Below are 15,002 nucleotides of genomic sequence, written 5' to 3'. Positions count from 1 at the left end.
GGACTTCGCCGGCTGGATGGATCCTTCAAGCGGGACTTCAAGAACTGTAAGTGGATCATCTTGGGGTTAGTGTTAGGTTTTTTAAGGGTTTTTTTTTTTTTTAGTTTAGGGTCTGGGCAGTAAAAGAGCTAAATGTCCTTTTAAGGGAAATGCCCATACAAATGCCCTTTTCAGGGCAATGGGTAGCTTAGGTTATTTTAGAGTTAGGGTTTTTATTTGGGGGGGTGTTTGTATTTTTTTTACAGGTAAAAGAGCTGATATCTTTGGGGCAATGCCCCACAAAAGGCCCTTTTAAGGGCCATTGGTAGTTTATTGTAGGCTAGGTTTTTTTATTATGGGTGGGCTTTTTTATTTTGATAGGGCTATTAGATTAGGTGTAATTCTTTTTTATTTTTAATAATTTGTTTCTTATTTTTCGTAATTTAGTGTTTTTCTTTTTTTGTAATTTTAGTTTTTTTTTGCAATTAGATACTTTGTAATTTTAAGAGTAGTGTTAGGATTTTTTAATGTGTAGTTTAGTTTAATTGGTAGTTAGTTTAATTTTAGTTTAATAGTTATAATAGTTTGTTAGTTTTTTTTTTTAATTTGACAGGTAAGTTTTAATTTAATTTAAGCTAGGAAAATTGTAATTTTTTTTTAAATATTGTAATTTTTATTAGTTTTTTGCAGCAAAAAAAGTAAAAGATATAACCACTGTACGAGTCAATCGTACCACAAACGTAAGTACATCAGAATAAATAACAAAAAAGAAAAAGTAAGCAATACAATCATGACAATTAATACCAAGTTAAGAGGGGTAAAGATATTCCAATAGGACGTAAAATAACGTCAGGAGGGGAATGGAAAAAGGGGGGACTGGGGGGAAAGGAAAGGAGAATGTTGAGAAGTCTTTAGGGGGAGGTAGAGAGTCGTGGGAGAAGCCAGTTCGGGTTTACAGAGATATGGCTAGGTGCTCTGCCAGAGTGGCTAGGGGTGGATTTTAACCTAGGTGTCAAAGCTAGGGAGCCAAAGAGTGTCAAACCTACTTTTCCAATCAGACCAGATTAGTTCGAAGGAATCAGACCTACCAGAGGAATAATAAATACTTTTCTCCATAGAGTACATGAAGGCCATAGTGGAAACAATATCCGACCAGGCCGGGGGAAGGGATCTTTTCCAAGATCTCGCTATGTTAAGTTTAACTGCTGACAGGAGATAGACACTAAGGGAGCCATAGTGTTTGGGAAGTTTACATGTGCCTAGGTGGAATAGGGCCGTCTCGGGTGTCCTGGGTAGGTTAATACCTAAGCTGGCTAGTGTAGAAAAGCATTTATGCCAGATGGGTTTGAGTCTGGGGCAGCTCCACCAAATGTGGATCATGTCACCTATATGCGAGCAGTCTCTCCAACAGGTGGGGGAGGCCCTGGGGAAAATCCTTGCAAGTCGAGCTGGGACATAATACCAATGCGTAAGAACCTTTATGTAGGTTTCCAGGATGGTAATGCAATGGAGGGTTTTCTTCGTCAATAAGAATGTGCGTTGCCACTCCGTTAGGGGTTTCGTGAAGTCTAACCTTCGTTCCCATTTTAGGATGTGTGGGGCTTTATCAGCAGGGACAGCTCCCTCCATAAGGGTGTAGTGTAGGGATAGTGGTTTGCCCAGTCTGAGCCCCTGTTGCCATCGGGCCTCCCATATGGTAAGTTGCCGGGGCAGAGAGGGTTTGAAACCCCATCTCGACAGGAAGCTAATGACCCTTGAGTATTCAAACTTCATGTACAGTGGGGTGGACGGGGAGACATTGAGTTGGTTAAAGGAGGAGAAGGCTACTTGGGGAGAGGTAGACCAAAGGTCCGCCACTCTCGTGACGCCCAACCTAGCCCAAGCAATCGGGTGTGAATCGGGTAGACCTGATAAGAGGCCGTTAATGGAAGTAATTGGAGACGGGTGGGGAGCTACCTTGGGGTTATGTCGTAGGCGGTCCCAGGCGGACAGGCATTCCCGAATAATCGGGTTTGTGGCCTCCAGGTTCCTTCTACAGTGTGGTGGCGTCCATATTAGGTCCCTCAGGGTAAGATTGTGTGGTAAGGAGGCTTGTTCAATTGATCTCCATTTACAATCCGACTCCTTAACTCCCCATTGGGAGATGTGGGTTAGCATAGCGGCATCCGCATACCGGAAGATAGAGGGGGAAGCCACACCACCATGCGCTCTAGGGTATTGTAGAATGTTATGGGCAACTCTAGGGGGCTTGCCCTGCCAAATGTATTTAGTGCAAACGCTCTGGAACTGTATAAGAAGAGAGCTGGGCACCCTTATTGGGAGACAGTGAAGGGCATATGTAAATTTAGGAAGGTAGCTATGCGGCCTAACCAGGAGACGCATTTGAAGTTCCAGCGCAAAGGTAGGGACCGAAGCTCGGCTAATAGGGGTTTGAAGTTATCGTCGATAGTTTGGGGGAGGGAGTTGGACAGTTTAACTCCGAGGTGGGAGACAAACTTATGACTAGGGATAAACTTATATTTTTCGCATAGACTTCTGGAAACCTCCTCAGGGAACCCAGCTGTATATAATTCTGACTTTGAGTGATTTAACTTGTAGTATGATATGGCACTAAACGTCTCGAGGAGGGACAGGAGTCTCGGGATCTCACTCAGGGGTCTGGAAAGGAACAGAGTAGTATCATCAGCGAATAAGGCCACTTTGTGAACCGTACCATGAAGGATAATTCCCGAGATCTCCTTATCCGCCCTGATAGCCGCAGCCAAAGGTTCCATGGCTAGCGCAAACAGGATCGGGAAGAGGGGGCAACCCTGTCGGGTGCCATTAGAGATGGAGAAAGGAGTGGGATCAAATCCCAACCCTCTCACTGAGGCTACTGGGGAGGAGTATATATATATATATAAGGCCTTAACAGCGAGTATGGTTTGCGTGGGGAACTGGAAGTGCTCTAAGACCCGCCAGAGGTACTCCCATCTGACGCGGTCGAAGGCCTTCTCAGCATCTAGAGAAAGCACCGCAAGTGGTCTATCTAGTCTCTTGGCTTCCAGGAGGATATCGAGAAGCCTCCTAGTGTTGTCCGGGCCCTCTCTCCCTGGGATGAAACCAACTTGGTCCGAGTCAATAAGTGCTGGGAGTAATTTTGCTAACAATGGACATTGCCTTATTGAAGAATCTGGTGAGCATAGGGACCAGCTCTTCAAGGTATGTCTTGTAAAAAATAGCTGTAAAGCCGTCCGGTCCAGGGGCCTTAAGGGACTTCAGCTTTTTAATGACCAGCTTGACCTCTTGGCCAGTGATCGGGGTGTCAATACTTTCAATATGGGTTTTGTCGAGAGTGGGGAGTTTCAAGGATTGGAGGAATGAGCTTATATTATCTGAGGGGGTTTTCCAGGGGGTCGACTCATCTCCTATATTATAAAGTTCTGAGTAGAAATTATTAAACTGTTGGCCAATTTGGGAGGGGAGTATAAAAGATTGTGTGCCCTGTTTGATTTCGTGAATACGGGAGGCTCCCGTGCCTTACCTAATTTTGTTGGCGAGTAGAGAGTCTGCTTTATTGCCTTTGGAGTACAGGAGGTGTTTTAGCCGAAGGAGATTAGATTGCGTCCTATGGAATTCTAGCTGGCAGATGTGCCGCCTAACGTCTTCCACCTCAGACTTGTGTGCTATGGGGTCTAAGATCCGTCGCTGGGTTTCAAGAGCCCGCAGTCTACAGTGTGCCTGGGATAGGGAGAGGCCTGCCTGCTTCCTAAGGTGGGCCTGCTTGCGGATGAATAGGCCTCGAAGGGTAGCCTTAAATGCTCCCCATATTGTATTCACGCTAACATCCGGGGTATCATTAGTCTGGAGGGTGAAGCGGATCTCCTTCCTGATCTCCTCTCTAAATGGGACATCCGAAAGGAGATGGTGCGGCAGCCTCCATGGGGGTCTGGCTCTAGTAGTGTGGCTGGAGTCTATATCAAAGGTGACAAGATCATGATCCGACCACGGGCAGGGATGTATGCTCGCGGAGCGAATCAGATCCAGATCCGTGGGGTGACAGAAAAAAATAATCCAGCCTAGAGTATGTAGCGTGTGGGTGGGAGAAGTGGGTAAAGTCCTTGTCCAGAGGATGAAGGGACCTCCAGATATCAAAGTAAGTGAATTGGCACATAAGCTCCCTGAATCTGCGACTGGTTGGGTCGTGGCTGGAGGGTAGTCTCTTGGGGGAGCTAGTTTTCCTATCCATCTTCCCGTCCCACACCATATTCATGTCACCTGCAAGGATTACCTTGCCCTGATTAACTTTGTCAACATGTAGGAGAACTCTCCTGAGGTACCTAGGCTGGAGTGAGTTCGGGAGATAGACTGAAACCAGAATATAAGTGACGTGGTCTAGGTTGCAAATAAGAATAAGGTATCTGGCCTGAGGGTCTCTGAATATGAAGAGGGGTTCATAGGCCACTCTTTTGTGTATTAGGATGGCTACTCCTCTGGCTTTTTTGGTGAAAGAAGACGCCTCAAAAACAGGGTATTCTCTAGATGTGTGGAGGGGTGGGGAGTCCGCTAAAAGATGCGTCTCTTGTAGAAAAGCCACATCTGTCCTATGATGGCGCAAGGAACGGGACAAGAGGCATCTTTTGCCTACAGTATTAAGGCCTCTAACATTATGGGTAAGGAACCTGAGGGAGGTCATTTCGAAGTCTGTTACGAGAGTGGGGGGGAGGATGGGGGTCAGAAGTTAGGTAGGGAGGGATGAGGGGTGGTGGGAAACAAGTGGAAGTAGTCCACCTATGTGGGGCCCTGGGATGGGCACCAAAAATTGGGGGGGGAGTTAACCTTGTCTGAGAAATAGGGGGACTAGTGCAAATAGCCCCGCTCCTCAGTAAAAATAACAAGAACAAAGTAACTAGGTAAACAGATAGGTACTCAAACTCTAACTAGGATTAGTTACAGTAACATTAAACAGGTAAATAGATAACAATAAGTGAAAGTGACAATAACAGCTAGGTGTGGTTCAACACCCTCAAGTGGGCGAGGCTTGAGGCCTCAGGATGTGGTCAGGGGGGTTGGGTTTTGGTCGCTTCGGCCTCTGTTCTTTGACGGACCACTCCGGAGCTGTGACCCGCAGCCTAGAGCGGACCACTTGTTGGTTGTCAGGGGCGGGTTGGAGGCCCCAGTTGGCTAGTAGAGTTCCCCCCATAGAGGGTGAAGAGACAATGTGGGTATGGTTATCCCTGGACACAATTAGTTTAGTGGGGAATCCCCACCTATATTTGATCCCTGCTTTCCTCAATTGAGTGGTAATTGGAGCATAGAGTTTTCGCTGTTGCAATGTATGCAAGGAGAGGTCGGGTAAAAGTTGGATGTCCTTGAAATTATCAGGCAGAGTGGGTTTGCTGTATGCCGCTTGCATCAACCTGACTTTAAAGGTAAAGTGGTGGAAGCAAACCACTACATCCCTCGGCTTATCTGATGATACTGAGCGTGGCCTAAGAGCCCTGTGGGCCCTTTCCATAGCATGCATGTTGCCCTACAACGGGCCTAAGAATGCAGTGAACAGAGAGATGAGGTACTCCTGTAGGCCACTCGTGGTAATCGTCTCTGGGATGCCTCTAAACCTGACATTGTTTCTCCTAGCCCTGTCCTCCACATCTGCTAGCTTTAATTAAAGTTGGGAGATTTGTTCGGCAAGATTTTCCGCATAGGCAAGCAGATTCGAGTGATCAGTAGCCAGATCATCTTGTTGTCGTTCAAGTGAGTCCACCCTATCTCCAATTTCCATAATTTCTTTTTTAAGTTCAGCCGAGCTTCTCTGAATCTCAGTTGTGATAGATTTGGTCTGAGCTGCTAGGAGTTTCTGCAGGGTACTTTCGGTAATATAATGATTGAGGTGGGCGACAGACTGAGAGCTCGACTGGGAACCCTCATCTTGGGACTCGGGATCGCTAATGTCCTTGTTCACTGGGGTAGGCCCCTTGCGTGGCTGAGAGAAGTGGTCAAGAAGTCTTTTTTGAAGCCGCTTGGGACTTGGTATTTTTCCTGGCTGAGTGCGACATGGTTGGTAGCGTAGGAGGACCAAAGGGTGGTTTGTAAGTTACAATAGAGGCCCACCCTGACCACTAATACACAGATGAGTTGTTAAACCACTGGACTAGTCACACAAACAAGAGAAAAAAGAGAAGGGTATCTAGGTTATTACCTGCATTAAGCTCAACACTCAGTGAGAGCATTGACGGTAAGTGTTATACTGTAAGAGCGGGGCCAGCACAGCCCTTAATGTAAATTACACCTGGTACATGATATTAAACCTTTACATTGATGTGAAAAGGGGCCCAACAAGTGGACCGTGGGATGGTGATTATGACGGCTCCCAAGAGCCCCCACGCGCCTCAGGGAGGGGGATACGACCAATAGGAAGGGAAAAAGGAGAGTGGAAGTGACCAACCCAGACAAGCTGGGCCGGAAAGGGGGAAGCGCGAGGGGGACCAAAGCAACCAGTCCCGTTCAGTGAGACTTGTAAGTATACCTCAGCAAACACAGTGTAGGGGAGATAGAAAATAGCATACACCAAGATGTAGATCAATACTAGAAATTATAGGCCCTGCAAGTGGTTAGGGTAAAATGATGGGACACCAGAATTAAGCTAGGTAGGGTCTTAGGCGGATACACCTAAGATATACACTAATCTGTTTAGTGACAGTAACCTCTACTGTGGGGGGGCACCTGAAATAAAAAACAAGAAACGTTAGGTAGGTGACACAGCAAGACAACACTCCACTTTGGGTTGGAGGCCCAAAGACACATACGCTGATGCAGCAGCGAAAAATTGCAAGTTGAATGGTCAAGCAAGAACCCCACAGAGTCCATGTAGGGTGATAAGAGTAGTGAGGGTGATAATGGCTGTGCGCCTGGGCCAGAAGCACAGGACTCAGGAGTGTCCACTGGGGGGCTGTTAAGCAGTGGGGTATGGGTAGGTTTAAGCGTCTGAGGGGGGTGATGCAGATGCTGACAGTTCCGTCAAGTTAGTTATATTCCCTGACAGAGAAGATATTGTAGGCCTCACCAACTGCAGTAATAAGACAGGTTTCAGTGGTCGGTAACACTGATTTATTTGTATATATATTTTGGGAAGGGAATAGAGTCCACAATTGATGGCAGAGATGTATCCGGTGAGAGGGAGAAATGCCACTAGATTTAGTTGTGGCTGAATATTATATAATTACAGGCAGCAGTGCAGGCCCAAGGGTTGGTTGCTGACACAGGTATATTTCAGTGGAGAAATATATGGACAAGAGGACAATTATCTCAGATAATAAGACAAGCAGCCCCCTATCCCTTACTCCAGAGGGTGGTGTTCACAAGTCTGCTGATGGTAATAAGGTAGGTAGATAATAAAAGTCCTGAAGGGGCCTGCACTAAGTGCTGTGTCTATTATTATGTGTAGTTCTCCTGATGTTCCCCTATGAAGTGCCTGATAAATTCAGAAGCCCAGGCCTAGACCCTGTACCCTGAGGACAATGGGAGACACGACTCCTTGTCAAGACAGTTAGAGCAGTTTTTTGTCGCCTCTGTATGTAAGCTATGTGCCCAATGTTGCAAGTTATAAGGGGCCTATGTAAGGGGGCCACTACCGGTGAGTCACACAGGTCGCATATAGGCAAGGCAGGGGTACAGGCTCTTACCGGGTCTAGACGAACTACGCTCATGCGGGTCCCCGCAGAAAGGACAGCACTGGCCCCGGATCGGTGGCCACCGTTTCGGGACCCGTTCTGCGGCTAGACTCTCTTGGTCCAGATGTGGGAAGGTGAAGGCGGCCAAGATGGCGGATGTTCGCGCCGTTTCTACAAGTTGCGCAGCTAGGAGGTCCAACCGACTTCAGTGTAGGTGCTTGGCTCTGTAGTTGCCGGCTTGTTGCTCAGGGTAGTCCCCAGCCTGAGATCAAGTGTCGGGTAAGCGATCTGTAGCCTATCTCTCGCCTCAGGGCATCGGATCGATGCGGCTCCCAGAAGTGCCAAGGCCAGGTGTCCGGTCCAGCCCAGTCCTCCTGTGCACACCAGCTGTAGTGAGTTGAATGCTCCGGAGCGGATCCCCGACCCTCCGGAGCGATGTTGGTAAGTGAGGCCCAGGAACAGACAGGACCCACAGGTGACTATGTCAGACGCCCCGGAGCGGAGCCCCGGCCCTCCGGGGCAAAGGCACAGCCGCAATCACAGGTATCAGGGGTGCTTGGGGACTTTGCGATTCGGCCAATCCTCTGGGTTCACGGCAGCAGGCCACACAATAAGCCCCAAAAGGACTTGAGTAGATGCAGGGAGACCCGGAGTGGAGCCCCAACCCTCCGGGTAAAAGTTGGTAATAGTATTTACTCCCTCAGCAGCGGGTCACACACTCAGTAGTGCAGGCCATTAGAACTGATCAACCTCGGCTTGTGAAGGGTCTGGTGGGTTTAGTCCAACTGTAGTGGGGTATCGTCCATCCGTGAGAGGTAATCCCTCAAATAGCCTTTAGATGTAAGAAATTAGGCTTTAAAAGTTCTTTTTTTAACACTTGTTACTGGGAGCTCAGTGTATGCACGTCTAGTCTGTGCTATGGCTAGCTCCGCCCCCCAGGAAAATTGTAATTTTAATATAAAGTTAGGTATCGTTAGGTTTAGGGGTCACTAGTTTAAATTAGTTTATTTTGTTGAGGGGAGGTTTAGGGGTTAATAGTTTATTTTAGTATATTTCGTTGTGGGGGGCTTGCGGTTTATGGGTTAGTAGGTTTATTATAGCGGCGGTGTGGGCGGTCGGCAGATTAGCGGCTAATAATGTTTAAATAGTGTTTTTTAGATGCGGCGGTTTAGGGGATTTAATAACTTTAGTATAGTGGTGACGATGTCGGGGGGCGGCGGAATAGGGGTTAATAATTTTTTTTAGTGGCGGGCGATATAGGGAGCGGCAGATTAGGGGTTAATAAATTTATTATAGTTTTTGTGATACGGGAGGGCCTCGGTTTAGGGGTTAATAGGTAGTTTATGGGTGTTTAGTGTACTCTGTAGCAGTTTAGTTATGAGTTTTATGCTACAGCTTTGTAGTGTAAAACTCATAACTACTGCTTTTCGATGGTGTTATGGATCTTGCCATTTTAGGCTGTAACACTTTTTAGCATCACCACAAAACTCGTAATACCGGCGCTATCGGAATCCCATGAAAATACGTCATTTTTACGAGTGCGGACTGACGTTGAAGTACAGGCTAAAAGGTGTGCGGTACACCTATACTGACTTGTAATAGCAGTGGTGCTGTTTTAACGCTGAAAATGCCATATTTTCAGCGTTAAAAGCCGCAACGCAAAACTTGTAATCTATCTGAATATTAACTATTTTTTAATTAACAGTTTGAAAATGTCCAAACACTTAATTGCAATGATGTATGAGCATCTCCTTAGACAAGGTAATTCCATAATTTGATTGGTCCCCTGAACTGCACTCCATGCTCAAGGTGAGATCTTACCAGGGATTTATATAGTTATGCTTTATTCCCTTGCTTCTAAACTTCTTTTAATACATGAAAGTGTCTTAATCTTAGAGGCCGATTTATCAACCCCCGTATTCGCCTGTTTCCGCACGAGACTTCAGGATTGCCGGAAACAAGGAGTTAAGAAGCAGCTCCTTAACTCGTCCACCACCTCTGAGGCAGTGGACAGCAATCAGTCCAATCGGATATGATCGGGTTGATTGACACCCCTTGCTAACGGCCGATTGGCCACGAATCTGCAGGGGTCGGCATTGCACAAGCATTTCACTAGAATGCTGACAGCGTATACTACAGCGGATCATATCCACTCGCACTTATAATTCGGACCCATAGAAACCATTGCCTTGCATTGCACACACATTTTAAAGGGTTACTGAACCCAAATGTTTTCTTTCATGATTCAGACAGAGAATGCGATTTTAAGCAACTTTCTAATTTACTCCTATTATCAATTTTTCTTTGTTCCTATCTTTATTTTTGATTCAGCACCTGGATAGTGCTTGCTAATTGGTTTGCTACATTTAGCCACCAATCAGCAAGCGCTACCCGGGTGCTGAACTAAGGATGGGCCGGCTTGTAAGCTTTTACATTCCTGCTTTTTAAAATAAAGATAGCAAGAGAACAAAGAAAAATTGATAATAGAAGTAAAATAGAAAGTTGCTTAAAATTGCATGCTCTATCTGAATTATGAAAGAAAACATTTGGGTTCAGTAACCCTTTAAGCTTGTTATCTATCAGTATACCTAAATATTTGTCTTCCTCTGTTTTGCCTAGTCTAGTCATGTGGCACTGTATCAAAAGAGTTTGCAAAATCCAAGTAAACCACATCAACTCAATCAACTTTATCTCTATTTTTGCTTACCTTGTCACAGAATCCTATTGGATTTATTTGACATGATCTATTACTCATACAACCATGCCAATATGAATTCATAGTCTTGTTTTCCAGAATATGCTCGTCAATATAATCCTTTATAATCCCTTCTAGTATTTTACCCACTACTACAGACTTACTGGTCTATAGCTTCCCTTTTAAAAAAGCGGCACCACATCAGCGTTACACTATGCCTGGGGTACTATGCCTGAGGATAATGAGCAGAGGTTTGGCTATGACAGTGCTAAATTCCCTTAGAACCCTTGTGTGCATTCCATCTGGACCTGGAGTTTTATGTACCTTGATATTATCTAGAGATAACCCCGTTATTGGTATAGGTTTGTGTGTTCTAGTTAGTTTTAATATCTCTCCCATTGGTTCCTCTCATGTGCACCTCAGCATTCCCCCAGTCACTGTTAATCATGCTATCCTTCTCACATTTTAATGTACCTATATTTTCCATCTTAGTTTTTTTTTGTCTTAGAATCCTTTGCAATTACTCTTTCATTTTCAATTCAGATAATCATATTTTAGCTGTGCCCGTTTCATAGTTTAAAAGTGTGATTTAAGTAATATTATAGTAACCCCCTTGCTACCGGGAATTTCAGAGAAAAATACCAAAGATACCAGAGAATTTTTAAAAAATTTCTATCACTCAATTTAAACAGAAATAAACTTTTTTTTAAATTTACCATTCAAAACTATGTATTATTTTTAAGCTGACAACCCAAGTTATTGATCTAGGCCCATTTTGATATATTTCATGCCACTAAATGCGATCATATAAAAAAAAAAAAAAATCGTTAACTTTTTCACAAACCTTAGGTTTCTCACTTAATTATTTACACACCACTTGTGCAATCATGACACAAATGATTGTAAAAGCTTCTCTGGGGCCCCCTTTATTCAGAAATAGTAGACATCGCTTTTTGGTTATTAAAAGGCCACTAATTGCACTTGCACACCACACTTCTGAAATTCCCTCAGTGAAGGGATAAAATACTATTACAGAAATAGTATGGTAATGTAGGTATTACAAACTCCAACTAAAAAGGGAAATCCAGAGGCGCTACAAGTCCAACGGATATGAATAGCAGTCCAATACCAAAAAGTCCCAAAAGAGGATAGAAACACATTCCAGTTGCAGCAACTTCTTTCTTCCTCCAAAACGAATAAAGTCCCTAGATGCCTATAAGACAATATAAAGGTGCAGCATTGTATAAAGGAACGTGTAAAAACGTAGCCACAAGGTATAAAGAACACTTTTGTTCTAGTGAAAACAGACTGGCCTCTTCACAGTGGACCAGTTCACTAAGTACTTGGTAACAGAACTCTGGAAATCCACAGGTGATTCAGTGCGACTCCAGAACCAAATCTGCATCAAAACAGCAGTGAAAGTTTGTTTTAAAAAAACTAAAAACTTTAGTAAAACATCAAAATAGTGATCACTCCACAGTAGAGCCCTCTACCAAAGTGCAACATGTTTTATCGGGCACAATCTATATTATATATATAGCTAAATTAAAAATATAAGAAAAAAATATATAAAAGGTACTGGCAGACAGCTGAGGAGGGGGAGGGTTAGATATGCGATATCAAACGATAAAGCATTTCTATCTCAGTGTTTTTGATCACAGCTTTTCCAGCACTGCTGTAACACACTGAAAAGGGCCGTAATCAGAAGCACTGAGATAGAAATGCTTTAGAGTTTGATATTGCATACCACAGTTCCTGCAGCAGCCTTCACTGACACAGAAGCTGTTAGTATCACCGGACAGTTTTCTTCAAGGAGCTGTAAAGGTGTAGGGATCTCAGATGTACATAAAAATATGCAGGGATTCAGCCAGACCGTTTACACTAAGGCAGATGCAAAGCTATATTCTCTATAGTGTTATATGCCTAAGCCTTAATATTACTTCCACACTGTGACCACTCAAAGAAAGTTGAAACCATAAACAGGATGTGCTCATTTGCTATTACACCTTTCCTTATTAATATGGTGGACCCTCCGGTGGTTTTGTGACTGTCCTGCTTGGCTGCTCCTGAGTCCTGCCTGTCTGTAACTCGGTTGGAGGGTTGGTAATATTTATTATGCCCAGCCCCAAATGACTAAGTTAGTTCTTAACTTCTTCCGTGAGCAGCTCTCCTGAGTCCTCACAGGCTAGCCTGCTGCCTCACACACGTGACTTCCCACCGGCCTACGCTTGCTGTCAGCTCTCTCTTTCCGTCCAGACCTAGATGCGAAGAGAGAGAGACAGTGTCACAGAGTTATGTGAGTGCCGGTTGGACCACTGATTGGCTCCCGAGTCTGCTTAGAGAGCAAACCTCTATTGGAAGCAGTATGGGCCGCAAAGATCCTTAAGCACCACTGGGTAGCGCTGTCTCTCACGACGCATACAAAAATGTACCAAGACATCCATATTGCGCAATGGAGGGGAGCTGAACAGCTCACAGCCTCTCCTTCATTGCGCAATATGGATATGGATCGCTTAGTTTACTTTTTGCAAGGCATCCTTTCCTACATCATGGATCATGGTGGCGGAGTTGGCTGTCGGAGGTGGGGGGTAAGGGGGCGTACCTTTGGGTACAATTTTTTTTTTTAAATTTTATTAAACATTTAAAAAAAAGTTTATACTGCATAGGACAGGTGAGGCACTACCTCACCTGCCTCCTATAACGGCAGGTCACTGGGTTAGAGAGCTGTTGGACTGCTGAGAAACATGTTGCAGTTTTTTAGGGGGTTTCTGAAGTGTAGCAATCCCTTTTTTATGTTTTAATAAAGTTTTTAGTTTTTTTAAAACAATCTTTCACTGTTGCTTTGATGCTGATTTGGTTCTGGAGTCACATTGAATAGCTTGTGGAGTTCCAGGGAACTGTCACCGGGTGTTCAGTGAGCTGGTCCACTGTGTAGAGGTCAGTCTGCTTTAACTAGCACAAGAGTGTGCTTTATACCTTGTGAGTACATTTTTACACTTTCCTTTATACATTGGTTTATTTTTGGATTACACTATGCTGCACCTTCTTATTGTCTTATAGGTATCTTGGGACTTAACTGTATGTATGACCCACCTACCTGACAACTCCCACTTCCCTGATCCCTCCCAAACAGCTCTCCCCCCCCACCCCACCCACACTTATCTTCACCATATTAGGTATTGGCAGACAGTCTGCCAGTAAGCAGTTTAGGTCTTTTTTTTTTAATTATTATTTTTTTCTGTGTGTAGTGATCTCCCTCAACCCTCTCACCTCCCAAACAGCTCTCTAACACTCCCCCCTTCCACTAATGATGGCAATCTTTGGTACTGGCAGCTGTCTGCCAGTATCCAATTTATATATTTTTAATTTAGTTATTATTTTAGCTGCAGTGTAGTTGTTCCTTCCCCATAGTTGTTATTTAGGGGCCCCCACCCTGCCCCAACCTTTTTCTCCCTCTCCCTTCAAAAATATTTTTTCTGTAGTGTACTAATTACTCATGTGTACAAATCTGTCATAACTAGAAAATACTAAATTATGGTAGTTTGATTAAATCTTTTCATATGTGTCTCTTGCAGGAAGAGAAAATGTTATGGGAGCAGGAGCTGTATCAACAACTGATGTATATCACACCTCGGCCATTTTTTCACACCTTTCCCTCAGACGTGAGTCTCATTTTGTATTAATTTATTGGGGAATGGAGAGGCAACTAAGGGGTATAGTGTTTGTCCGTGTGTGGTGACGGGAGAGGATAGGCTATGCATACATTCACTTACTACGGGGGCAGGACAACAAACTCCAAATAAAAAGGGAAATCCAGAGGCGCTATAAGTCCAACAGATATGAATAGCAGTCCAATAGCAAAAAGTCCCAAAAGAGGATATATAGAAACACCTTCCAGTTGCAGCAACTTCTTTCTTCCTCCAAAACGAATAAAGTCCCAAGATGCCCCAAGATGAAGATACTGTATGTGTGTATTGTTGCATCAATGGTGGGGGAAGCCTGTGTGCAGTAACTGGAAGGGACAGACTGTGGTCTAAATTACAGTTATCCGCACATTGTAACAGTAGGGTCTCTACATACCAACAATCCAGTCTCTTTTGATTGCAGTTAATATGCATTCTAAATCCAGCCACACAAAACTGTTGCAACAAACATATATTGATATTTCCCAAGCATTTTCTTCCAGAAGATACAATACCCCCCTCTTCGTTTTGCTTTCCCAACCTTGTACATAGTGCTTGCCTCAGACCTGACCTCCCTCTAACCATGACCAGGCTCCACAATTTCTACTCTTCCTAATCACGACCAAGCCGCTTCATTGCTATTTACTATATCTGGCCCAATTCTGATTTTGCAAGTTGCCTACAGCAGTGACCTTCTAATACCTAAGTGATCCATCACAAAATTCCCCACCACAAAACCATACTTTCCAATATTTGTGGCTAGGTATTAGGGTCTCTGGAATTTGAGGAGGTGTTGCCATTTTTGGGCTAGGCCATGTTAAGAGGGGGTGGGGTCCCGAGTGGATAATGTGTGCTATAATGGGCATGCCTGGGTGGTCTGTGGGTGGGGCTAAAAGAAATTCTGTAAATAGGGAAATATAGCTGTTTCAGTGGGACATAGCTCAGAATTAGGGACTGATCCTCTCAGATAGGGACAATTGGGAGGTCTGCAAA

The 15,002-nt window shown here is 44.5% G+C and overlaps 1 protein-coding gene across 2 annotated transcripts in view; it reads left to right on the top strand.

Annotated features, from left to right (window-relative positions):
- WAS (WASP actin nucleation promoting factor) overlaps positions 1 to 15,002 on the top strand; it is a 267,895-nt gene that overhangs the window by 60,230 nt on the left and 192,663 nt on the right. For both annotated transcript variants that reach the window (XM_053696153.1, XM_053696154.1), the window contains one exon: positions 13,902 to 13,988. In XM_053696153.1, the coding sequence (XP_053552128.1) occupies positions 13,902 to 13,988 (87 nt within the window). The remainder of the gene's footprint in view (positions 1 to 13,901; positions 13,989 to 15,002) is intronic.

Source organism: Bombina bombina, chromosome 12 (assembly GCF_027579735.1).
Source record: "Bombina bombina isolate aBomBom1 chromosome 12, aBomBom1.pri, whole genome shotgun sequence".
Taxonomy (NCBI): Eukaryota; Metazoa; Chordata; class Amphibia; order Anura; family Bombinatoridae; genus Bombina; species Bombina bombina.
This window is presented reverse-complemented; position numbering and strand designations above follow the sequence as displayed.